The sequence below is a fragment of the Trichosurus vulpecula genome, chromosome 1 (assembly GCF_011100635.1).
Source record: "Trichosurus vulpecula isolate mTriVul1 chromosome 1, mTriVul1.pri, whole genome shotgun sequence".
Lineage (NCBI taxonomy): Eukaryota > Metazoa > Chordata > Mammalia > Diprotodontia > Phalangeridae > Trichosurus > Trichosurus vulpecula.
In genome coordinates this window covers 383,129,251-383,156,809 of record NC_050573.1, presented here as the reverse complement: position 1 = coordinate 383,156,809, position 27,559 = coordinate 383,129,251, and the positions used below count along the sequence as shown (strand labels likewise).

The 27,559-nt window shown below is 40.2% G+C and overlaps 2 protein-coding genes across 2 annotated transcripts in view; one reads left to right on the top strand and one right to left on the bottom strand.

The window, feature by feature from the left end:
- MYO5B (myosin VB) overlaps nucleotides 1–27,559 on the top strand; it is a 549,419-nt gene that overhangs the window by 11,476 nt on the left and 510,384 nt on the right. The window lies entirely within an intron of this gene.
- Nucleotides 6,078–7,334, bottom strand: LOC118847972 (glyceraldehyde-3-phosphate dehydrogenase-like). Its single transcript, XM_036756686.1, has one exon. The coding sequence runs from the start codon at nucleotides 7,285–7,287 to the stop codon at nucleotides 6,286–6,288; it is 1,002 nt and encodes a 333-aa protein (XP_036612581.1). The 5' UTR covers nucleotides 7,288–7,334; the 3' UTR covers nucleotides 6,078–6,285.

The window sequence follows — 27,559 nt, the reverse complement described above, 5'->3', positions numbered from 1 at the left end:
GATCAAATGAAATAATATTTGAAAAATGGGTGAGCAGTAACTAAGTGTTAGCTGTTGTTGTTGTCCTTGCCTAGAGGCTGACCGGTGGTGCTTTTGTACTGACCTCTCCGTCTCAAGGTTTTCCTGCTGGTTAGGTTCTTAGTTCTTAGGATGGTACTCCAAGAAATGGTTAATTCATTAATGGAATTAATATATAGTTATAAAGGATGGTGAATGTTTGGACACGTACAGAAGGAATCCTCAACGAGAAACCTTGATTTCTTGTAGCAGTGACATGGAAGGGAGCTAGTTCTGATTCTGCTTCAGATTTGACACCTAGATATCTTTGTGATAATTTTAGTGGTCCTCAGCGATATTCAGTAGTAAATGTTTTAGGTCAGGGCTTCTGGTATTTGTAACAGAGACTCCTTAGATCCTACACTCTCTAGAAAGGCTCATGTTCTGTAACCTCGAGGGTTTTCTTTCACATACTCCAAAATTCACATCAGGTGCTTAGTACAGTGCCTGGCGCATAGTAGGTGCTTAATAAATGTTTATTCATTGATTGGGGGGGTCACTACACTTTGGGTGGTGACCGTCTAGTATATTTAGCCTAGAAAACACCACAATAGTCAGATAAATCTTGTTTATTTTCTGGCTAGCAAGTATCATGGCTACTCTATTTTAAATGGACAAAAATGAAAATGAGAAACTTAATATATAAAAACCAGAACCTACAAAACAGATAAACCATTATTATTATTATTATTCACTTTGGAAGAGCACTCTTTGTTCTAAAAATTTATCGCAGAGTTCCTTTAAGTAGCAAATTTCTAAAGTGTATCCAAAATATTATTTTATTTTAAATAGTTTTGCTTTATACAAAGCTTTTCAAAAGTTAAATGATCCACATAGCCTTCTGTCTTCCCTTCCCGCCCCCCCCATTCTTAGTCTAAGCTTAGAGGTAATTATTTTATAAGCTGGCAAAGGTTAGCCTAGTTTAGCCATTCTGCCTTGGTATTATTTCTTGTTGACTTTGTTTTCAACAACTATGTCAGAGGATATTAAGGACTGGTTTAGTCATAACCACCCCATTCCCTTAAATTTGTTAATGTATATCTTTATTTTTATATCATTTTCATTTCTAAATATATTCTTCCCTTACCATGGGAATAATATGACTTATCTTGCCCTACAAGAAAGGAAGGGAAAAGGGGATGGGAGGAGAGTGGGGTGACAGAAGGGAGGGCTGACTGGGGAACAGGGCAACCAGAATATACGCCATCTTGGAGTTGGGGGGGAGGGTAGAAATGGGGAGAAAATTTGTAATTCAAACTCTTGTGAAAACCAATGCTGAAATCTAAATATGTTAAATAAATAAATTAAATTAAAAAAAAAAAGACCAAAATTTAAACCTCCCATATACTGTCAAATGCTGTTTGTAAGTAAAGGTCTAACAGATTTAGATATAATCACTTCAAATATAATTACAAGCAGATACTCAACTGGCTCTTTGATTTCATTGATGTGAACATTCCTTTCAACAATACAGGTTTTAGCTGTCCATGCGTGCGTATTCTGTGCTCCATTTGTCTATTTTCTCCCATGAGTTTGTCAGAGAGGGCCCATCCAATGTACTAAGGTCGTTTTTCCATTTCTCTTTATAGCAAGAAGCTGCCAGTGGATCAAATGGAGTCTGCTGGTTATTCCTTGATCTTTTGATCTTCCCTCATGACTAACTCTTCTTTCTGTCATAGATCTCCCTGATTTCATCTTTTCTTCCAGTTATTCTTAAAAGTTTTTTTATTTATTATGTGCTACAACCTGCTTTCACTCACCATATGTTTTTCCATTGTCCCTTGAGTGACAGTAATTTTTTATTCTTGGGAAACTGTAGCATCCCAGGACTTGAAGTCATATCACAATGTCAGTAGAATGGATATTGGTATTAAAAATATGTGGTTTTTTGTTTCTGGGAGAAATTTGAGGTCAGGAAAGTAGTTGTCAAGTTTTGGCAGCTAGGTGGTGAAGTAGATAGTGTACCCAGCCTGGAGTCAGGAAGACTCACCTTCCTGAGTCCAAATCTGGCGTCAGACACTTACTAGCTGGATTATCCTGGTCAAGTCACTTAACCTTGTCTGTCTCAGTTTCCTCATCTGTAAGATGAGCTGGAGAAGAAAATGGAAATCCATTCCAGTAGCTTTACCAAGAACACCCCAAATGGGTCACAAAGAGTCATGACCGAAGTCAGACATGAGTGACAAAGAGTCAGACATGAGATGACTGAAAATAACTGAACAGTGACAACAACAGCAGATTTTTCTGAATGTAATCCAGCCCTCGTCTCTCTTTGCCCTGTTTAATTCTAGGCCCAACCTGTTCAACCATATTGTTGGTTTAAATATGCGTGCTGGTATATAGTCCATTGGATTATGAGCACCTTGAGGGGAGGGACTGCCTTTTTTGCCCTTCTTCGCATCCCTGGTGCTTAGCACAGTGCCTGACACATTTTTGTTGTTAAGTTGTTTTTTCAGTTGTATCCAACTCTTCATGACCCTACGTGGGGTTTTCTTGGCAGGGATACTGGGGCAATTTGCCATTTCCTTCTCCAGCTCATTTTATAGATGAGGAAACTGAGGCAAACAAGGTTAAATGACTTAAATAGGGTCACACAGCTAGTAAGTGTCTGGGTCCAGATTTCAACTCAGGAAGATGAGTCTTCCTGACTCGGGGCCTAGCATAGTAGGTGCTTAATAAATGTTTAGTGAGTGACAGATGAAATTTATAGGTTGAACATCTACATAGGTGACATAATTTTGATAATAGCCCATACTGCCATAATGCTTCAGATGAACAGTGTTTTCTTCTCCACAGCCTTCTGAAATAGGTAGTATAAATATAGTTAGCCTTATGTTGCACATAGGCAACTGGGATTCACAGCTGGAGTGGCTTGCTCAGAGTGACACAGCAAGTAATTGGTCCACCGCTCAGTCCACAGCATCGGGAAGCATCTCATAGAAAAATTAAATCAGCAACTTCTTCCCTTGGAATGATAAATGATAAACTAGTACAATTGTCTTCCAGGCTTAAAAAAAATTTTAGTTGTTTAAATCTGTGCTGCCTTTAGAGAGGATAGCAGTATTGATTTTGTGGATTATAGAATGCCATTGTATTAATCTCCCCTCACACTTAAAAAAAGAGACAAAGGATTTGCAAAGTCAGGTTTTTAAATGGGATTTCAACCAAAGTTCATTCTTTGGAGACTTACTTAGCCCATTTTGGGTTATTTTGAGGTTTGTTAGGTCATCATGAGATCTGTTGTGGTAGGGTGAAAGCAAAGCTGGTGGCAAGCAGTGGGGTGATGTATCGGGAATCAAGACGGGCTCTTAGCACTTATTCAACCAAGTGCTCTTGAAGAGTTTGGCCTTTGTTTCTTTCATTAAATTAGGTGTCTTTGATGACCTCCTTGCCTCAAGGGAAAACCTAGTTTACATGGGTTTGAGTGATGTGTTTGTGACATCAGAGGCTTTTAGACCACATGGGTTTAAGTTGCATTTTTGTGACAATTTTAGGTCACGTGGGTGAGTTGCATGTGTGACTCACTTTTGACCCTAAACAAGATATATAAAACCAGGGGTTGACTTTCTTTTTTTTTTGGAGCTCTGAGCCACAGCAGGAGTGGTGCGTGTGAATCTGGGCCAGCCTTTGCCAAGCTCCTGGCTGAACTCAGATGTTGATGGTTCCTTGGTAACTATGAATTGTATTTGGTCTGTTTATAAATGTATGTTTGTAATTTATATTTGCTCTGAAGTTCAGGATGCTGGCTTTTTCCCCTGAACTGAGCAAATGATATTTGTGTCCTGGATTAAAATAAGATTTTTAACCCCTTAACGTTGCTTTCCTTAGCAAAGCAGACCAAAAAAACCTGGGCTTGCAGGATTCTGTGTGCTGGTTGTTGTTGGTTTTACACAGTCATAGTAGCTGCTAGCCTAATTGTTGAAATAGGTGATAGAAGAGAAGAAAATCAGTGGCTTTCAGAGACTTCTCTAAGCTGTGAAAATAGCAAGATGCCCCCAAGTACTAGCAAATTCATGTCTGTATACTGACAAAATTGGGCAAGGTCAGAGAAGAATGTCCATAGGTTTCATGACATTATAGAGTGTAGGAGGCACCATGTTTTATGATCCTCTGGATAATGAAACTGAAACTCAGAAAGTTGAAGTGATTGGCCCAGAATCACATAACTGGCAAGTGATTAATCTGGAGGTAGAACCCAGTGCCAGTCCTTTGCCCTTGGCTATTTATTTACAACTATCGGCTCCGTGTAAGAGATGTTAGACCAGCCGCACAAATTTTAATTAATTTTTAAAATTTATTTATTTAATTTATTTAAAATATTTAGTTTTCAGCATTGATTTTCACAAGAGTTTGAATTACAAATTTTCTCCCCGTTTCTACCCTCCTGCCCATTCCAAGATGGCATATATTCTGGTTGCCCCATTCCCTAGTCAGCCCTCCCTTCTGTCTCCGCATTGCCCTCCCATCCCCTTTTCCCTTCCTTTCTTATAGGGCAAGATAAATTTCTACACCCCATTGCCTGTGTATCTTACTTCGTAGTTGCATGCAAAAACTTTTATTTTTTGTTTTTGAACAACTGTTTTTAAAACTTTGAGTTCCAAATTCTCTCCCCTCTTCCCTCCCTACGCACCCTCCCTAAGAAGGCAAGCAATTCAACATAGGCCACATGTGTATCATTATGTATAACCTTTCCACAATACTCATGTTGTGAAAGACTAACTATATTTTGCTCCTTCCTAACCTATCCCCCTTTATTGAATTTTCTCCCTTGACCCTGTCCCTTTTTGAAAGTGTTTGTTTTTGATTACCTCCTCCCCCTATCTGCCCTCCCTTCTATCATCCCTCCTTTTTATCTTCTTCCTCCTCCTTTCCTGTGGGGTAAGATACCCAATTGAGTGTGTATGGTACTCCCTCCTCAGGTCAAATCCGATGAGAGCAAGATTCACTCTTTCCCCCTCACCTGCCCCCTCTTCCCTTCCCCCAGAACTGCTTTTTCTTGCTACTTTTATGTGAGATAATTTACCCTATTCTATCTCTCCCTTTCTCCCTCTCTCAATATATTCCTCTCTCATCCCTTAATTTGATTTTGTTTTTTTAGATATCATCCCTTCATATTCAACTTACCCTGTGCCCTCTGTTTATAAATATATACACATACATGTATACACACACACACACATAAACACACACGCACACACACACACACACACACACACACATATATATATATATGCATATTCCCTTCAGCTACCCTAATACTGAGGTCTCCTGAATTATACACATCATCTTTCTATGTAAGAATGTAAACAAAACAGTTCAACTTTAGTAAGTCCCTTGGGATTTCTCTTTCTTGTTTACCTTTTCATGCTTCTTTTGATTCTTGGGTTTGAGAGTCAAATTTTCTATTCAGCTCTGGTCTTTCCACTGAGAAAGCTTGAAAGTCCTCTATTTTATTGAAAATCCATATTTTGCCCTGGAGCATGATACTCAGTTTTGCTGGGTAGGTGATTCTTGGTTTTAATCCTACCTCCATTGACCTCCAGAATATCGTAATCCAAGCCCTTTGATCCCTTAATGTAGAAGCTGCTAGATCTTGTGTTATTCTGATTATATTTCCACAGTACTCAAATTGTTTCTTTCTGGCTGCTTGCAGTATTTTCTCCTTGATGTGGGAGCTCTGGAATTTGGTGATAATATTCCTATGAGTTTTCTTTTTGGGATCTTTTTGAGGAGGCAATCGGTAGATTCTTTCAATTTCTATTTTACCCTTTGGCTCTAGAATATCAGGGCAGTTCTCCTTGGTAATTTCTTGAAAGATGATATCTAGGCTCCTTTGTTGTTCATGGCTTTCAGATAGTCCAATAATTTTTAAATTGTCTCTCTTGGATCTATTTTCCAGGTCAGTGGTTTTTTTCCAATGAGATATTTGACATTGTCTTCCACTTTTTCATTCCTTTGGTTCTGTTTTATAATATCTTGATTTCTCATCAAGTCATTAGCTTCCACTTGCTCCAATCTAATTTTTTTTTTTTGCACTGAATGTGGTGACTTTATTGATGGTACACAATATAGGACTCTAGGCTTCTCCCCCTTACTACAGGGGTGCTTTAGGATAAGGATGTGAATGGGATACGGATCCCCAGTACAGGAACATAGGTTAGGAATGTAGGCTCCCCAGTGGTGGACCTCCTTTTTTTGGCTGGGGATGAAGGTTCATGGCTTTCCACTTTACTCCTGGGAGGCCATGTAGACCATGAGGTCTACTACACGGTTGCTATAACCGTACTCATTGTCATACCAGGAAATGAGCTTGACAAAGTGGTCATTGAGGGCAATACCAGCGCTAGCATCAAAGGTAGAAGAGTGACTGTCACTGTTGAAGTCACAGGATACAACCTGGTCCTCTGTGTAGCCCAAGATGCCCTTCAAGGATCCTTCTGATGCTTGCTTCACCACTTTCTTGATCTCATCATATTTGGCAGGTTTCTCCAGGCAGCAGGTCAGATCCACAACAGATACATTGGGAGTAGGAACACGGAAGGCCATGCCTGTGAGCTTCCCATTCAGTTCAGGTATAACTTTGCCCACAGCCTTAGCAGCACCAGTGGAAGCAGGGATGATGTTCTGGGAAGCACCACGCCCATCACGCCACAGCTTACCAGAGGGGCCATCTACTGTCTTCTGGGTAGCAGTAATGGCATGGACTGTAGTCATGAGTCCTTCCACGATGCCAAAGTTGTCATGAATGACCTTGGCCAAGGGGGCCAAGCAGTTGGTAGTGCAGGAGGCATTACTGACAATCTTAAGGGAATTATCATATTTCTCATGGTTCACTCCCATCACGAACATGGGGGCATCAGCAGAAGGGGCAGAGATGATGACCCTCTTGGCTCCACCCTTCAAGTGAGCCCCAGCCTTTTCCATGGTGGTAAAGACTCCAGTGGACTCTACAACATACTCGGCTCCAGCATCTCCCCATTTAATATTGGCGGGATCCTGCTCCTGGAAGATGGTAATGGCTTTTCCATTGATCACCAGCTTCCCATTCTCAGCCTTGGCAGTGCCCTTGAACTTGCCATGAGTGGAATCATATTGAAACATATAAACCATGTAGTTGAGGTCAATGAAGGGGTCATTGATGGCCACGATGTCTACTCCACCTGAGGCGAATGCAGCCCTGGTCACCAGGCGCCCAATACGGCCAAATCCGTTGACTCCGACCTTCACCATCTTGTTTCAGGGATGCGACTGAAAACAGCAGATCCTGGCACCGAGCTTGGGAGGAAAGCCCTCCAATCTAATTTTTAAGGTAGTATTTTCTTCAGTGGTCTTTTGGACCTCCTTTTCCATTTGGCTAATTCTGCCTTTCAAGGCATATTTCTCCTCATTGGCTTTTTGGAGCTCTTTTGCCATTTGAGTTAGTCTATTTTTTAGGATGTTGTTTTCTTCAGTATTTTTTTCAGTATTTTTGGGTCTCCTTTAGCAAGTCCTTGACTTTTTTTTCATGGTTTTCTTGCATCCTTCTCATTTCTCTTCCCAATTTTTCCTCTACTTCTCTAACTTGCTTTTCGAAATCCTTTTTGAGCTCTTCCATGGCCTGAGACCAGTTCATGTTTTTCTTGGAGGCTTTTTTTGTAGGCTCTTTGACTTTGTTGACTTCTTCTGGTTGTATGTTTTGGTCTTCTTTGTCACCAAAAACAGATTCCAAAGTCTGAGACTGAATCTGAGTGCGTTTTTGCTGCCTGGCCATGTTCCCAGCCAACTTACTTGACCCTTGAGTTTTTTGTCAGTGTATGACTGCTTGTAGAGTAAAGAGTACTGTGTTCCAAGATTGAGGGGCTGCACTGTTGTTTTCAGAGCTATTTCTATACAGCCAGCTCTGCCACACCAGCACTCCTCTTTCCCCAAGAACCACCAACCTGGACCTGACTCAGATCTGAAGCAGGCTCTGCATTCCTGCTGTGATCTGCCACTTAATTCCTCCCACCAGGTGGGCCTGGGACTGGAAGCAACTGCAGCTGTAGTGCTGTAGCTGCGGTGGCCTAACTGTGAACTTCTTTCAATTGGTTCCCCCCTTCCCCCCACTGCAGCTTTTCCCACTAACCTTCTCTGTTGTCTCTGGTGTTTGTGGGTTGAGAAGTCTGGTAACTATCACAGCTCACTGATTCAGGGCACTAGGGCCTGCTGCCCGGCTCCCGGTCTGGTTGGTCTGGGCAGCCCATGCTGGGCTCTGCTCAGCGCAGCTCCCAGCTCATGCGTGGTAGACCTCACCCAGCAACCATCCAGGCTGTCCTGGGATGGAGCCCTGCTTCCCTCTGCTATTTTGTGGGTTCTGCAGTTCTAGAATTTGTTCAGAGACTTTTTATAGGTTTTTGGAGGGACCTGGTGGGGAGCTCATGCAAGTCCTTGCTTTCCAGCCACCATCTTCCATTTTTATCCACAAATTTTAATTTAAAGCTGATGATCAGAAACTGCCGCAGAAAGTAACAATTCAAAGATTGCCTCAAAACATTGTACCTTCAGTATTTATGGACATGATCAAATGTATTTAAATAATAATAAACTTCTGTCCCTTTTCTAGAGCAGTACTGAAAACCATGAATCATGAGGAACTATTGATGGCAGTGAAGATGCTTAACCTGAAAATGAAGGACTTAGGATAGATGGGATGGCTGTCTTCATTCTGGAGGGCTGTTAACTTATCTACTGTTGCTCTAGCATGCAGCAGTAGAACCCGGTTACAGACAAACAGATTGTAACTAAACACATAGAAATTTCCAACATTAGAAGCTGTCTAGTGAAGGACAGTTCCTCATCACTGTCAAGCAGAAGATAGATGACCATGTGTTGGGATAGACTTTTAGGATTGAAAAGGGATCTCTTAGAGGGAGAGGTATAGTTAGGAGCTCAGTATCTTTCACTGGAAAAAAGCAGAATAAATGGAAAAGTAAAACACAAAACAACAACAACAAAGACACATTTGTACAGCAATTTAAGCTTGGCAAAGCATTTTACTCCCCCACACTTTACAATTTACTTTTCGGCTGCAAGATCTGGAGAAACTTTTTCCTCCGGGGGATGAATAATGAAGAGAATTAGATCAAGGAGCTAAATGAAAAGCAACTTAATTTAGAATCTCTCTCTCTCTCTCTCTCTCTCTCTCTCTCTCTCTCTCTCTCTCTCTCTGCTTTTATCTCTTTCTCTCTGCTTCTCTCTCTCTCTCTGCCTCTGTCTCTCTGTTCTCTCTCTCTGAAGCTTTTCTTGATCTCTCCTCCTACACACTCATTTATTCTCTTCTTTGTAAAGCCCCCAAGCACTTTGAATATAGTTTGTATGTTACTTATCTGTGGACATATTGTTGCCCTCTGAAGTAGAACTAACGCTATTTGAAGGCAGGGACTGATTTCATTTTTGTCTTTGTATATCCAGCCCCTGCTGCTGAGCCTAGCCCATAGTTGAGGCTTAATGAATTTTTGGAGTTTTGAATTTTTAAATTTAATATGGTTATACAATTAAGAATAGGGACAATAAAACCTCAGCAAATGCATATCCCATATACTTCAATTTAATTTGTGGGTAGAGAGAGGGGAAAATACAGAGACAAAATGAATAAGGGGAGGGAGGAAGAGGGCAACAGAGATGGACAAGAGAAAGACACATAGAATGTCTTTTAGTGGAATAAATACCAGCCACAGCCAGACCATGACTCATACACAGTTTTATCCTCATTGGCAAGAAGACCTGGGTTCTGGCTTCCTCTCTGTCCTCGATGGTATGACCTTGGACAAGTCACTTTTACCTGTCTGTAATATGAGGATAAATGATTCCTTCCCTCCCTTACAGTTATGGTGAGAGGCCAGTGAAACATGTGAAATCTATCTGAAAACAGTACAAAGTGTGCTAGCAGGAGTAGCATGTTCTTATAGCTGGAGCTGAATAGGATTAGACTGATTGACACCAAGATCACTCATATAAATATGAGAGCAGGACAAGATTTGAGGGTCCTTAGACGGAGACCCTAGAATCTCAGAATTGAAAATGACCTCATGGCTATCTACTTCAGTCTGTACCTGATTAAGAGTCTTCTCTTCATCAGTCCTGACAAACCAGCAGGCCTAAATTGTGCACAAGAAAATGATGGCAAAGATGAAAAGATAAAACACTTAAAAAAGAGAAAAGAGAGAAAGGAAACTTTGAAAGGGGTTGGGGGAGAGGGAAAAATATACATAGGATGGTAAAAAGAATGTCTCCATAGTTGTCACCAGCCTCCTGTAGACCATTCCTAGAAGAAAAATAGACATTGCTTCTCCTTACCCCATTGAGGTGGTAAAGTGATTGTGCCCAAGGTTAAGCAACTGGTTAGGTAGGCAATTAATTATTCATCAGAAATTTGACTGTGTACTTTGTGTGAGCCAGTGAGCTAGATGTTGGAAAGGGCCCAAATGTCCTTGCTTTCAGATTGGACTCTGACTCTGTCTCTCTCCTTCTGTCTGTCTCTCTTTTTCCTCCCCTTCCCCCTTACCCTTTTCCTTCCCTCCTCTCCCCACCCCTCCTGTCCTCTCTCTTCCTTCTCCAGTCATTTGATACTATATGCTTACTATTGGCAACTTCTAGGAAAAAGCCATTGATGTTATTAACTAGGGTATTCTCTGAGACTGGCCCCACAAGTGTAATTCTGCAGATTGGCAACTCCCTAAATAGGTGATGTATGGTATCAGAGGGAAGACTTAAGTGCTAAAAATATTTATAAATATGCATGCTTGTAAATGTTAAACAGTTTAAATCCCCCTTCCACCTCTTCCCCCTCAACCCTAGGGGCTTGTGTTTAGGAAAGAAGAGGATGCTTTTTGGGAACCAATATGGCTCATGTTTCACAGGAAGTTTTTCTTTTTGAGAGAGATAGGCATCTTCCCATCTTTTTTCTTTGTCTCTGTTGTGTTTTGACTTTATAATAATAATTATTATCCATAGTTTGGATAGGATTTTGTATTTTGTTCCGAACGCTTTCACATTCTTGTCATGTAGGATTTTCAGAACAGCTTGGTGAGCTAGGTATGACAGGTAGTAATGTCTCCGTCTGACAGATAAGCCAACTGAGGCCCAAAGTGGTTGTTTTTTTTTTTTAGTATTTTATTTTTCCCCAGTTCCATGTAAAAACAATTTTTAACATTTGTTTTTAAAACTTTGAGTTCCAAATCCTCTCCCTTCTTTCCCCCCTTCCCCTCCATTGGGAAGGAAAGCAGTTAGATACAGGTTATACATGTGTAGACATGCAAAACATTTCCATATTAGCCATCTTATGAAAGAAAACATAAATAAAAAAAAAACCTTCAAGAAGAATAAAGAAAGCAAAAAATATACTTCAATCTGTATTCAGACACCATCAGTTCTTTCTCTGGGGATGGATAGCATTTTTCATCATAAGTCCTTCAGAATTGTCTTGGGTCATGGTATTGCTGAGAATAGCTTAATTCATTCACATCTGATCATCTTTTAATATTGCTATTACTTTGTATACAGTACATTTCACTTTGTATCAGCTTGTGTAAGTCTTTCTAGGTTTTTCTGAGAGCATCCTGCTCAATATTTCTTATAGCACAGTAGTATTCCATGATAATCACATACCACAGTTTGTTCACCCATTCTCCAGTTGATGGGCATCTCCTCAATTTCCAATTCTTTGCCACCAGGAAAAAGCCGCTATAAATATTTTTGTGCATATAGGTAATTTTCCTTTTTGTTTTTATCTTTTTGGGATACAGATTTAGTAGTGGTATTGCTGGGTCAAAGGGTATGCATGGTTTTATAGCTCTTTGGGCATAGTTCCTAATTTCTTTACACAATAGTTGAATCAGTTCACAGCTCTACCAACAGTGCATTAATGTCTCATTTCCAAAGCTGTTTATTAATGATTTATCTGAATGGCAAAGCCAGGACTCAACTGGAATCTCCTTTTCCTCACTCTGTGTCTAATATTTTCTTTAACCCCTCATCAGTGACTATCTGCAGAAGGGGTGCAACCTTCTGTACGAACTTAACCAATGGTTTTTTCAAGACTTGGATGCTTTTTTGTGTCCCTCGTACCTGTGATGTCAGTATCAATTTTTGAAACTCCTGGTTCTATGATTTGTATGCCTTCTTATACTTTAAGTCCTGGGAACATTAAATGAATATTGATTGGTGTGTTCCATTAAACAGTATTGGGAAGAAACTCTGGTATATTAGAGCACAAACTTTGGAATTAGAAGACCTGACTTAATACTAGTGGTACTAAATCAGTAACATTCCTGGGCCTTGATTTCTTCTGGAAATTGAAGGGGGCTGAACTAGCTAGCTCAAGTTCCTTTTAGCACAAAAGCCGTGGTCTAAGTCACTTAATTTTGTTGTGCCTCACTTTTCAAATTTATAACATGGGGATGATGCTTACCATTACTATCCCATGAGGGTGGTTGAGGATCCAATTGAATGTAGATCAATTTACCTTGAAAAGGATTAAATGACATATGTTGTTATATTTGGAAAATTATTTTAATATACATTACATGGTTATTGCCACTGTTTTCTCTTTGTGGCTAGGCAGTATCCTGTGGTTCAGTCTGATCTAGCACTCTTCTGAATGTCGCTTTCTCAGCAAAGGGCATAACCGGGAACTTACTCTGGGCAAATATATTAGAACTGGGTTCTCAACCTTACAGTGTAGAACTCTAGGTTTACATCTGCTTTCTAGGGCCTTCTCTGTTACAGTGAAAGAGCTGTGTTGCTGTGTAAATGGGGGTTGTAATCTGCACCTTAATACAAACAAATCCATTGCATACTGAGGTCCACTATTACAGGGCTTTTCTGTGTTTAAAATTGATTGAAAGTTATGTTGATTTCAACCTAAGATCAGTTTTTTCCCCCATTGGTAATGCATTCTGTTGCCTAAGCAACTCGCTTACAGTGATACTGGCCAATCTGAGACTCAGGCTCAGGTTATCTTCATCATCATCACTATATACAATACAGTGGAAGAGAATAGCAAATAGTTTATTATGTATCTTTCTGAGGAGATAGGCACAGAGAGGAAAAGTTGTCGTCAAAATTTATTCCAAGTTGAGTTTTGAATGTGACTTTTGAATAAAGAACCTTTTCAGCTTTATCTCCTATTAAAAGCAGGGTAGTGTGATGAAATGAGCTTCTGGATTGGCAGGCAGGAGAAGTAAGTTCTGGTCCAAGCTTTGCCATGTGGTCTCAGGGAAGGTATCTCACCATTCTGGGCCTCAGTTTCATCAACTGTAAAATGAGAGGTGGTTGGACTAGGTGATTTTCTGAGCTCTGAAGTACCATGATTTTATGCCTAAGGATGCACAATAGATGGAATTCATTTATTCCAGAGTCTGAATTTGATTTGTGCTCGATTTCTGGATACCCTGCCAGAAACTTGGCTGAGAAAGAAAGGAAGGTAATAAATATTTTTTAAAGAATCTCATTTGATCCTTACAACAACTCTAGGAGATAGGTGCTACTTTTATCCTCATTTTACAGGTGTCAGACAGCCGTTAAGTGACTTGTCCAGGGTCATTTAGTGTCTGAGACTGTATTTGAACTCAGGTCTTCCTGACCCATTGTTACATCTGCTGCAATACCTACTTGCCTCTGCTAGGGAGATAAATGCAAAAATACTTGTACTTCAAGAAGAAACCTTGTCAGGTGGATGTATCCCTTTTACTCTAGGCACAAATATGAAGCAACACTGAAAAGTGGTGTAAACAGGTGTTTGCAACTCCCTTTTCTCAATGGGTTCTCTGCATTAATTTCTGCCCTGATCCCTTGGATTCTTTTTGCAACTGTGAAGTGAATAATTATCACTTCTCATTTTAGTGGATGGAAGGATGGTAAGGTTTGATTGTGCCATTAATAAAAAGCAGTATGATGGAAATCAGGCTTACACTTGGCTGAAAGACTGTTCCCCCTCAGACCTCTTTTTGCTGCCTTTGAATGCTCTTAAGTAATGTGTATTTTAATCATCTGTGTATGTGTCTCAAGGCCTTATTAGATTGTAAACATGATGAGGGCAGGGATTGGTTGGGTATTATTTAAAATTGATGGCTCTGCCTTGTCTAGCTCTGCCCACAAGGCAGGCTTGATGTATTTATTGAATGGATGAATTAGGGTTTTACTTCTGTTTTCTGCCATGGTGTGACCAGGAACAAGTAGCTTAATTGTCTTAGTAGCTCAGCGGAATTAATTTTTCTGAGCTGCTACCTCTTAGATTACTTGTGACGATGAAAACAAAATAATGGATGTAGAAAAAAGCCTTGAGAAAAAATATTTTAAAAATTTTATAAAGGAAAATTATACCAATGGGAAGCATTATTATAAAATTGGAAAGCAGAATTAGAAAAAATTAAAACAAATGCATCTGTAATCCAACTAAAAGGATTTGAAAACCTCACAATAGGTATTTAAGTCGTCTTCTAAGAAGTTATGTATCAGCAATGTGTTCTTTCTTTTCTGGGTCTTTTGTAGCTCTGGGCCTCCTAAAGGACACCAATAAATCACTTTGTTATCAGACTTTCACTTTCCTTCTTAAGCTGTTTAATGTAATAGACTCCTCTTGTAGCTGCAGGCTCGGTGGCATGCTTTCAAAAAAAATTGGGAGGGGAGGAGAGGGCAGATTAGGAAGTTCATCTGTGTTTATATCAGGCAGAGCAATGAAGACTAAAGGATCATACTCCATTTTGTCTATGCCTTAAAGGTTAGCGTTTTTAATTAGCAATTTATCAGTGCACCACTGAATAATTTAGAGTGAACAAAAAGCCAACTTGGGCCCACATGGCCCATGGTGTATTTAGTGTAAGCCAAATATAAATACTAAGGAACCTTGCATGGCCTATGATTTAATGACTTCTTCTAATGGTGTATTTTATATCTGAGTTGTTTGTCTAACCTAGATTGTAAGCCCCTAGGGCAGCAACACTCTTTATGCCTTGTATATGACTGAGACCATTGGCTCTCCCCAAATGATAATCATGTTTGCTGCCTCGCAAGTGAGCCCGGAGAGCAGATGGCAGGCAAGTCGGGCTTTATTTATGCTTTTGACTTCAACATTCAAATTGTACATTTTCTCCTCCTTTTCTTCCTCCTCATCCTTCTCTTCTTCTTCCTCCTTCTTTGCCTCCTCTTTGTTCTTTAAATTTAAGGAAGATGTACTTAACTAGCTTTAAATACCAATGAACACTCTTTTGTGAGTTGGCCCCATGCATAGGGTGATGGTAGGGAGAGGAGGGAGAGAATGTTTAAGGATCAAAATTTCCTTTCTTTTAGCTGTTCTAGCATTTCCCAGTGTCGCTGTCTAAACTCTTAACAGGAATTAATTTTGCAGTCATCTCTCCCCTCTGAGTTTCTACTGAGCTAGTTTAAAGTTTAAAATCATAGAATTGTAGATTTTTAGAGATGCAAGGAAGAGCCCTAGAGAAAATCTTACAGTAACCTTATTTTACAGATAATGAAACTAAAGCCCTAAGGGGAAAAGTCACTTGTTCCAAACCCCACTTCTCTGAAGTGACAGACTTAGGACTGGAACCCAGATTTCCTGAAGAACAATTACATTTATATCTTTGTTCTTTAATTATTCATAGGATTTTAGTTTTGTCTTTCTAGCTAGATGGTCAGCTTCTTGTAGGTACGGACCATTATAATGCCTAATATGGCACTGCTTGTGGTAGGTACTCAATTGGTTGGGTGATTGACTTGGGAACTCAGCTGGTGTTAGGGACTTTGGCTTTCTAAGGTTTGTTTTCCAGAGCAAAGTGGCTGAATAAGCTTTGGTTCAAGAGGAGGGATGGGATTCTGAATAGAATGTATAGATTGGGACTATTCCAGAGGGAAAGTGAAGGGGATGATCTGGTCATATGTGCTTGGGGAGGAATGTATACTTTTCAAGTTTCTCCATTTGGAGGCGGTAAATATGTGAGGTGTTTGGAAGAATGTAGAAAATTGGGCAGGAAAAGTCTGTAGCTTTAAAAATTCCCACCTTGTATTCTGAGAATTCACCTTGTCTGCTGAATAGTATTTGTCCTACCCAGAGTAAGGCTCTCTCTATCTTTCCGTAACAAGATTCACATTACTACTACATACCCCCATCCCTCTAAATTCCTTTCCTTGATCTCCTGGAGCCTGGTGAGTGCATATAGCCTCTTGTCCAATCCTTAGCACTTATGGGTATAGATGCTTCTGCTGTCTGGTGGGGAAGAAGACGGAAAAAAATAAGATAACGTAGGTAAAGCACTCTGCAAATCTTAGAGTACTACATAAATGCTAGCCATTAATATTATTGTTTATGGTGCCACACTGATGAGAACACAGGAAGTACTTAATACATTTATTTGATCTACCGTTACTTAGATTTTGTTGTTAATTAAGTCGACATCATTAATAGAACAGCTACTTGGTGTGTGGGGAAAAACAATGATAGACAATTCCTGACTTGGAGGAGTTGATAAATAAGATGGATTTACTAAGTGCCTGTAAGGTTATAAGCACTGTTAGGTGTTGTGGGGTAAACAACATTAGCAAGAAAAAGTATTAGAACATGGTCCTTATTTCAATGAATGGAAAAATGAAAATAAAAAAAAAAAAGCACTTACTACATCCCAGGCACTGTGCCAAGAGCCAGGCATATCCAAGCTCAATAGCCCCTTCCTTCAGGGAGCTTATATTCTGACTGATGACTCTGAAGGAGAAAATGGAACAGAGCTTCCCAAAGTCATCCGAGGGAGGCTGATACTTTGCTCATCTCAGTTTCACTTAAATCCAATTCACCTGAAAGTCAGGACATCACCCTGGTGATATCACTGGTCCTCTTCAAAGGACAAACAGCAACAATAACTCTAAAGAGGAAAGGCAACATGTATGATGGGGAAGTAGAAGGTTGGAAGGAGTGTTTTGGACAGGGAAGCCAGAGTAACTGGTGACTGGAGTCCTAGGACCATTGACTGGCATGAGCTTACCAGGAATGGTAATACTGATTTGATTACTGTTCTCAGACCTTGAGTTGGACAAGGTAAGGCAGGGTAAGTGTGAGATGGTATGGCAGGGAAATGGCTGGGAAGTGGTGAGGTTGGCCTTGAGAGGGGGCCAGATCAGGTGAATGATGCTCAGCAATCAAGCTGGGGTTACAGGGATGGAACTTCTTTTCTAGTTGTGGAGCTAAGACTAACACATGGAGAATGATCAGGGCAGGAAGCAAAGTAGTAAAAGTCACGTGCATACTTGTGAGGTAACACAAGTTACAAATGTTATATTTATAAGTTACAAGCTAATAGATGCCAGTTAATAGTGGGAACCATTTAACAGCTGGCTTTCGGAGTCAGGTTCAAAGCTTGCTTCAGAGACAGGCTTTTGTCTTGGGTGATATGTTACTACAAGGTCTTACTCTTACTCATACAAAATGCATTAAAACTAAAGGTTTGGGAGTAATGAAGTCATCAGGTTTAGGCAGAATGAATTAGAGAAGGCTTTGCTTTGTGGCATTGGCAGACAGGACTGACTGGGCTTGGGCCTGGAGGCCTGAGTTGCCTGTAAGAACTTGTAGTGGGACATGCCCAGAGTTCTGAATCATTGCCGCTTCTCTAGGAAGCCAGTACAGTCAAGTTCAGGCTTTGCCTTGGCGTTATACCTGCCAACATCAACTTCCAGTCCTGAGGGAAAGGAAGCAACAGTTGCTTTTAAGAACAGATGGAACTTTCAAAGTGGTGATGCTCCTTCAGGGGAGAGTAGGGCTGGGAAGAACCTTCCAGCACTTCTTATCTATCCTCTTGCCTTTAGAAGGTCAGCTCCTGGAGTCCAGGGACAGTGTTTTTTACTTTATTTGTATCCTCAGAGCTTTTTGTTTTTTGGTTGTGTCCGACTCTGCGACCCCATTTGGGCAAAGATACTGGAATGGTTTGCCATTTCCTTCTTCAGCTTAGCACATAGTAAGTGCTTAATAAATGCTTGCTGATTTGCTCTTAGGAGGACTGCCTTATCCCAACTCTTCCAGGTAGTTGCCCTCAAATGAATCAGCCAATAAGCGGTTATGGAACCCCTAATTTGTAGAGTACAGGACCCAGTACTGTATTTAATTTCTTAGTAGATAGCACTGCCCTTTGTACCTTTGCAGAAGCTTTCCCCCAAGACTGAAATGTACTCTCTCGTCATCTCTGCCCCTCAGAATTCCTCACTTCCTTCAAGGCTCAGCTCAAGGGTGACCTTCAGGGGGCCTTTCCTAGTGTTTTTCACCTATATTGTGTACATGTCCTCTTCCCACTCCCTAGCCTCAGATGTAAATGCCTTGAGGGCAGAGATGGTTTCGCTTGCAACTTCATATCCCCAGTGCTTCCTAGGACAGTGCCTGGTACACAATAAGTGCTTACTAATTAATAAAACATGGTCATTGCCCTCAAGGAGCTTATAGGACTCATTATAACAACTTTCGCCATTTTACATGGGGAGACAAAGTATCTTGTGTCTAAACAGACATCTAGGGATTTATAAGGAACTCTGAGTGATAAACCAATTTTGGTTTTATCTAAGCAGTGTAACGAAGTGATTATCTAAGCGGAAAAATGCTTACTGTGTTGGAAGAGGAGTTGGCAATAATTCTAAATGTACTTAAGGGACCCAGTTAAGTTGTTTAGTTTCCTGATATGTTTCCCAGAGAAGCATCTTTCTTTTTTGTGTTCAGTTAAAAATTATTATTATTTATCTTGATCAGTCCGTGGATTCTAAATAGCAGCGTATGGTACCCTGTACTCAGGATGGTCCTCTCATTCTCCTTTCTGTGTAAATGAAGACCACAGACTCTTATTTACAGGTGATCAAGACCAATGCCCTCATTCTACAAGTGGGGAAGTTGAGGTCTAGAGAGTTAAGTGATTAGCTGAAGGTCACACAGGTAGGCTCAGGGGCAGGGTTTGATCCCAAACTGGTTCTAGGTTGCATATATGCTATATATATTAAAAAGGCAACTGGGTGGGGCAGTGGATAGAATGCTAGATTTGGAGTTAAGAAGACCTGGGTTTAAATCCTTCCTCCTATATTTACTAGCTGTGTGATCTCTGGTAAGTCACTTAACCTCCTTGCAGTCTCAGCTTCCTTGTCTGTAAAATGGGGATAATGCTATCACCTACCTCTAAGGGTTGTGAGGAAGATCAAATAAGATAACACGTGAAGCACCTTGCAAGTGCTGAAGCATTACATAAATGTTTATTATTGTTATTTCTTCTTTTAAACGTTTATTTTATTTATATTTTATGTTATATATTTGTTATTATTTTATAATTGCTACTACATCATATTTGGGGAAGGAGAAGGGAATAAGCATTTATATAGTGCCTACTAAATGCCAAGTATCGTGCCAATGCTTTTTACAAATACCTCATTTGATCTCATTGATATCCCTTATCTGGTCTCCATCTGTACATCCATACAGTCTCCATCTGTATTTTATTTATAGCTAAAGATTAAAATATCATAGTTGAGAAGAATGGTTAGAAGATTTATTAATTATCTTTCTACTCATACTTAGTTCCAAGCATATTTATGCCTTGTGTTGATTGGACTTGTTTTCATATCAAAACCTTGAGCCTATATTTTGGTGTGAAATTCCGATATGTTTGTGAGATCCAGAGTAGTCACTAATATAGTTAGGTAAATATGAAGGGAATGCTTTGTTTGCCTGAATTACAAACTGGATGTTTTTCTTTTACTAATTGTAGTTCCTTTCTACTGCTCTCTGTTTTTTTTTTTACTGTGGGTTACTAGGCACAATTGTTGATGGAGTAGTTCAGAATAGATTTTTGGAGTACGACTATCCATTTTGTGAGCTCTGTGGCCTCAGTTCAGTTCTCAAACTTTTAGTGAGGTGCCATGAGATGCACCTGTCTGTACCGGTGACCATGCAGGTTTTTTTCCTCCCCCAGTAAACCCCTGGTCTCAACTTGCTAGTGTGCCTTTCTTTTTTCTAAATGCTACTACTTGCTTATCAGGTTCCCCAAATGGAGATTCTTGTGGGAAAACCACCAGGTCTTCTCTTTGTCCTTTCTCCTGCCCTGATAATCACACACCAACCTTTTAATGCCATTCTTGAACAAACAGTATATTTGCCTGCTAAGCTCCTTCGGTCCTTCTTGCTTAAAATTCTTCTCAGGCATGGTCTGGACAGTAACTGTCCAGCTTCCATGACTGTGGGATTGGCCAGTCCAAACTGCTTTTTGCAGTGTCTCCGATCTGCTTCCCCAACTTTCATTTTGGCCTAAGTGGGGGCATTTCTTCATTGATCCTAACTGTCACCTCAGAATCCTTTCCTCAATACCACTGGCTGTAACCCAGGAAATCTTATGCTCCCTGCCAAAGCTCCCAGTAAGAAATGACTTTTTCTTTTCTGGATCCTAAAGTCTCTTTACTTTAGGTTTGACCTTAGGCCTTCACCCTTCTCTGAAATTCTACTTGCTGTATTAGAAACTGCTTACCTTCTTGTTTCATCTCACCTCTTAATGTGACTGATCGTTTCAGTTAAATTCTATAAGCTTTATCTTTCAGTCATTTTATTTATTCCTTGATGGATTTTTCTACCTGTGGCATTACATTGTGAGCTCCTTGAGGGCAAGGTCTGCTTTGTTCCTTTCATTTATCCCTAATCAGTGTTTGTTGACTGACTGACACCTGTATTCCTCCTTAACTTTCCTTCATCTCCCCCCACCATCAAGTCTGACCATCTTCACTTCCCTTAGACTGCCTTCTTCCCTAGTTCTGAGTTTGAACTCCTTAGTAGACCTGCCCTTAGAGCCTCACTGAGCTGAACTGACTTACTCCTCTGTGGATCTATAGACATTGACACCGTTTCCTTTTCTTCACCTCTGTGTCTAAACACTTCTCCCACTCAGCTTCCTGAGGGATCTTGCTTGGAGCCCTCTCCCCTGAGGGTGGATCTCAAAGACTATGTTGTTTTATAGCCACAATAAAAATTTTATGGTTGTGTAATATATTATCAACATGTTTTCACTCATCTATCTGAATAATTAGACAGGCTTCATTTTACTCCACTATTATTTTGTGGTCTCCACAAAGCAACTCTAAACACTTCTTATTAGTCCCCATGAGAGGACTCAGAGTCTAATTGTTTTATAGCCCCCTCCATCAAATGTGCTGATATCACAGAGATATTCTTTATCCTCACTGTACCCCCCAAGCCAATTTATGAAAGTCCAAAAACATCACTAGCACAAAAATTTGAAAAATAGGTCCAATTTGATTAGAATTATTTCGTATCATGCTATGATATGCCTTGTGCCTACATGCAAATGCTTAACTACCTCCCCAAGAGGGCTCTTTGTTATTAGAGGTAATTGCTAAACCATGGGAAGCATTTTATGAAAGTACCTATAATATACATTTTGTTGTATCTGCAGAGCAGTGGCCTATAGGAGCGCATGACTATAGGCTAAAGATATAGGAAGATTCTTCTCACATGGAAGGTGGGTCTCATCCATCATCATGTTTCTTGACTGTGTTAAAGCAGGATTTTGCCTGAAATATGGTAGGCATTTGGGAAGCCCATGAACTCTTTCAGGCTTTTATGTGTCATTTGAGGCAGCAATTGGATGGCTTGAAAATTAGATAGGACATTCAGTCTCATTACATAACGCTTAGCATGGGGAAGGTCACCCAGGGGGATATCTTAGGCTGAAAGTTACTTTTTGTTGGTGTGTTTTTGTACTCAATTCCTGCTCAAGAAGCTTTGGAAGGTTAGAGCCAATTATAGGGACAGCCTTCATAAGGTTGCTGTGATCCATTTTTTTTGTTTCATAATAACATCAGCACCTTTGCACACAAATCCAACCATTGTTCAGCCCAGTCCCTCATTCATAAAAGGCACAGCAGTATAGTGGAAGGAACCCTGAACCCAATGAGATCTGTCATTGGCTCTTTACTCATTCATTCAGTGGCTGTGTAACCTTGGATAAACCATTTCCCCACTGTGGGCCTCAGTTTCCCACCCTGTAAAATGTAGATGGTGGCATAATTGATGACAAAATTCCGTTTCTGTTTTTACGTTGTATTCTGATATCAAGAACGTTGTTTCTCTTCACTGACTGTCCCTGGTCCTGTGGTTTCCCCAGCACTGTATTTTCACAGTGATTAATGACATTAAGTAGGATATTAGCTTATACTGGATGTTTTTAGGAGTTTTGGAGAATTTTCTTTTTGCGTGCCTGAAGTTATGCTACTGTGCATTGGGAATGGATTTGTGTCAGTGACTGCCTTGATCTCTATAGATCTCCATCTACTTTTGGCTTCATTCTTTTCCTGCCTCATGGCTGAAACCTGGCACCTTTGCCAATAGCCAGCTCTTGGCTTCAGACTCTGATAACCACTGTCTTTGCTGTTTTGAGAGTTCCTTTGCCCTAAATGTAAAACGATCATTCTGAGATACCAGAGTACAATACTGATGAACTATAAGCATTTTGATATATGTGGAAAACCCAAATATTAATTTATATAATTTTTAGATCCATCCAAATACCATGGATAACATGTAGTCCAACCTTCTTATTAATGAGACTAAGAGGGAAAATGTTTTACTTAAGGTCACACAAGTAGTGACTGGCAGATCTAAAACCAGATTATAGGCTATCTGACTTCCAATCCAGTCCTCTCATGCCCTCAAGGACCTTACAGTTTAGTGGGAGAGACAGACACTCCCAGAGATGAGACAATCAGAGAACTAGGCAGAATATAGAGGGCCAAAATGTTTGCTAAGTCCTTTCTTAATTTGGATCATGATGGTAGCTCGTGGAAACCATGAGCTTTCCTTAGGGAGGCTTGCTGTGTACATCCTGTCCTATTTTCAAAGCATTTCTTGGCGATTAAAAAAAAATTTGGAGAGTGACCTTGAGACTATTGTAAGGCACATGGAGACTGTTAAGAACTACTGAGGACTCCACCCTCCAAGAATTTTTGTTTATGTAGATTGAGTATATTAATATTTACCACATTAGAAATTAAAACATCTTAGTATTACTGTGAAAATACTTTTGACCTTACAGACCCTCTGAAAGCGTGTTGCTGAACCTAGCTTTAAAATTAAAGAGACACTTTGGGTTAGAGACTGTGAATTGTGCTTATCCAAAACTCAGATCACCTTAATTCTCTTGTGTTTTTTATCATGTTTATTTCTTGCACCATAGATTGGATTTGACGATTTTTCTTTATTCATCCCATAAAATTATGTAGTCATAGAATGTCAGAGCTAGGAGAGGTCATCTTTCTATAGCACTGTTATTTTTATAGTTGAGAAACCTGAGGCCAAGGTGAAGTATGGTCCCATACCTAGTTTGTGCCAGGACTGGAACCCAAGCCTCCTCACTCTAGCTGTGATTTCCATAGTATCTCTTGTGAGAAAAAGCCAGAAACAGGCCATCTATGAGACTGGGACTTTATTTGCTAATAGAGTAGTTTATCTGGGGAGAAGATAATTGTAGATGCAGAAACTTACAGAGGAAAGGAAGCCAAATTGTACTTCCAAGTGCTATTTCTCTAACCTAGGAATAGAAGTATTCAGGTACTAGATACATTGAAAACAAATAATTCTTGTTTTGGTGGGGCCACAGGCTCTTTAGAAAGAGAAGGAAAAAGATGCTTCCCATGTTTCCAATCCCTAGTTCAGATTTCAGAGTTTAGACCAATTGCCCAGAGGAACCGGGAGGAAAGAACCTGAATAGAATGGAGATTTGTTGGATGAGTGACTTATTAGGGGTATAGTAGATGGGAGAAAATGATATTGATCAGTGAAACATGGAAACTACATAGAAAACTTTTTTATAGGAAAACTTTTGAAGTAAGCCAAAGTTTTCAAATTTTCTACCTCTCAAGTGAAAATTTATTGTATATTTTCTTTTGCGGTACAACATTGTAAATGCATTCCTGTTCTCAAACAGCTTTCATAGCCCAACTGTGTATACCATTGTATACCCTTCTTACCTTGCTTTCCTCCAGTCTTACTACCATCACCACTAGTCAGCAAGCATTTGTTGAGCACTTATGTGTACTAGGAACACAAAGACTTTAATGAGATTACATTCCAGTGGGAAAGGGGTGTGTGTGTGTGTGTGTGTGTTTGTGTGTGTATGTGTACACAAGGTAGTTTTGGTTCACTAGCAGCTGGGAGTATCAAGAAAGGCTGGATGTAGAAAGTAGTGCTTAGTCTGAATATTGAAGGAAACCAGGTATTTTAAGAGATGAAGGTTAGGCAGAGCAGTATTCCAGGCATGGGGACAGCCAATGAAAAGGCATAGAAATGGGACATGAAATTGTCATGCATGTGGGGAGCTATTACTAGGTCATTATAGCTTGGTCCTAGATGGTAAGGAGGGGAGTAATGTATAAGAAGACTGGAAAGGTAGGAAGGGACCAGGTTGTAAAGAGCTTTAAATGTAAAATCAGGGAGTTTATTTGAACTTAGATGCAGTAGAGAGCCACTGGAGTTTAGTGAACAGTGGGGGACAAGGTCAGATCTTCATTTTTAAAAAAAGTGCATTTGGGAGCTGTAAGGATGAAGAACTGGAAAATGAAGAGTCTTAAGTCAGAGAGACCAAATGGGAGGCTATTGCAGTAGTCCAGGTGAGAAATGATAAAGCCTGAGCTCAGTGGTCACTGTGTGAATGGATATGAGGGAATATATGCAAGAGACAGAATTAAGATATAAATGACAACATTTGGCAGCTGACTGGAAGATGACATCTAGGTTGTAGATCAACAGTAACAGGGAGGCAAGGTGGGTAGGTGAGGATAACGAGTTACGTTTTGGACTTTTTGAATTTGAGGTATCTATTGAATGTTGAGTTGAAAAATGTCTAATAGATAGTGATATTTGGCTTAAGCTGTGGAGAGGGGCTAGCACTGGATATATCCATGATAGTTGATGAGATCACCAAAGAAAGAATGTAGAGGAGAAAAGAGATGAAGACCTTAGGCAGAAACTTGGGGTACGTTCCCAGTTAGTAGACATGATAGAAATGATGAATCAGCAAACGAAATGGGAAGGAACCATCAGATAAGCAAGGGGAAAACTAGGAGAAAGCAATGTCAAGAAAACCTGATTAGGTAAGAGTGTCCAGAAGAGGAGGTTGATCAGTAGTATTAGATATTGCAGATATGTCAAGGATATTGATGCTTGAGAAGAGTCCATTAGATTTGGCAGTTAAGAGATTGTTGGTTGGTAACTTTTTTAATAATTAATTAGTTTATTTTTATTTTTCAACATTCACTTCCATAAGCTTTTGAGTTTTAAATTTTCTTCCCCTTCCTTTCCTCCCCCCTTCCCAATATGGCATGCAATCTGATGTAGGCTATACTTATACATTCATATTAAATACATTTTCACATTAGTCATGATGTAAAGAAGAATTAGAACTAATGGGAAAACCATGAGAAAGAAGAAACAAAATAAAACAACAAAAGAAAAGGAGAGCAAATAGTCTGCTTCCATCTGCATTCACGCTCCAAAGTTCTTTCTCTGGATGTGGATAGCGTTTTCCGTTGTGAGTCTTTTGGAGTTGTCTTAGATCCTTGCATTGCTGAGAAGAGTTAGGACTATCAAGGTCAGTCATCCCAAAATGTGGCTGTCACTGTGTACGATGTTCTTCTGGTTCTGCTCACTTCACTCAGCATCAGTTCATATATGTCTTTCCAGGTTTTTCTGAAGTCTGTCTGCTCATCATTTCTTATAGCACAATAGTACTACATTACATTCAAATAGCACAACTTGTTCAGCCATTCCCCAATTGATGGGCATCCCCTCATTTCCGATTCTTTGCCACCACAAAAAGAGCTGCTATAAATATTTTTGTATATGTGGGTCCTTTTCCCATTTTATGATCTCTTTGGGATACAGACCTAGAAGTGATATTGCTGGGTCAAAGGGTATGCACGTTTTAAAGTCCTTTGTTCCAAATTGCTCTCCAGAATGGTTGGATTAGTTCACAACTCCACCAACAATGCATTAGTGTTCCAATTTTCCCACCTCTTCTCCAACATTTATGGTTTTCCTGTTTTGTCATGTTAGCCAATCTGATGGATGTCATGTGGTACCTCAGAGTCATTTGGTTGGTAACTTTGGAGAGAGGAGTTTCATTTGAGCAATAAGGTTAGAAACCAATTTACAGGGGTTTAAGAAGAGAGTTAGCAGAGAGAAGGTGGAGGCCCAAGTGTAGAAGACTTTTCAAGCATTTTGGTTCAGAAAGAAAGGAGAAATATAGGGTGATGGCAGGGATGGTAGGAACTAGTGGGGTTTTCTAGTTTGTGTTTTTTGGGGGTTTTTTGATTGAAGAGATTTGGGTATTTTTGTAGGCAATAGAGAGGAATCAGTAAATAGAGAGACTGAAAATTGGAGAGGGAAGGAATGATAATGGTGATCCGCTGCAGGAAATGGGAGAAGATGGAGTCATAGGGTTAGGTTGTAGAGGGGGTGGCCCTTTGTGAGGAGAAGGTCACCTTGTCATCAGATACTGGATTGAAGGAGAAAATGATGGGGGACAATCATAGGATCACAAATTTAGAGCTGGGAGGAGGCTTCAGGTGCCATTTAGTTAAACCCTCTCATTTTACGTACAGGAAACCAGAAAAGCTAAGTGAGCCGCCCATATCAAGGGCTGTGAGAAGAGGAAGAGGGCATCGATTAGGTCCTAGAATTCTCTAGCCCTTCTTCATCTGAAATGGACTTCTCTGTTCCTTTACGGCTCAGAGGACCCTCTGGTCAGTCTGACCCGTGCTATTGGGAAAAGGTGGAGGCAGTATGGCATGGTTTGAAGGAGTATTGGATGAGGAATCAGAAGGCCTGGTTTCTACTAATTCTCTCTCCATTTATGAGCTACCAGAGTCAGGACAAGTCAGTCACCTACTTGATCCTATGTGCTAATCTGTAAAATGAGGAAAACAAATACCTGCCTTGTGGTTCTCACAGGATTAGGGTGAGGATTAGATAAGATAATGGATATTGAATGCAAATGCAAGTGTGATATTACTACAGATCATAGATTTTCTTTGCTGCTCAGATGTGAATATGGATAAATTATGTAAAAAAGGATAGAATTTCTCTGAATGATAGAACATTAAAGATAATGAAGTTCACCCCTCTCTCTTTGCAAATGGGTAAACAGGCCTGGAGATATTAGTGGCACAGTTTTCTCCATCTCCTCCCCCCTTCGGTTGTCTAACCTGCTAGCCACAGTAGTATTGAGAATTCGGGCCTCGTATGCTGGTGGCAGAAGGCCACTATCTATTCTGTTTACACGAAAGGCTGATTTCACGGGTTCCAATATTATCTGTGTGGTTATAAACAGCTCCATTCTATGTGGATGTGACACGTTTGGGTCTCTGCCATGCAAAGCTGCCTCTTCTTATGTGGCCTTCTGAATCAATGGTTAAACACATGTCCCTCCTCCTCAGCCCTCTGGCGTCCAGAGTGATGCGATGGCTGTCT

Bases quoted from the DNA above. Each gene is read 5' to 3' on its own strand.
- LOC118847972 (XM_036756686.1), bottom strand. From the start codon at position 7,287: ATGGTGAAGGTCGGAGTCAACGGATTTGGCCGTATTGGGCGCCTGGTG.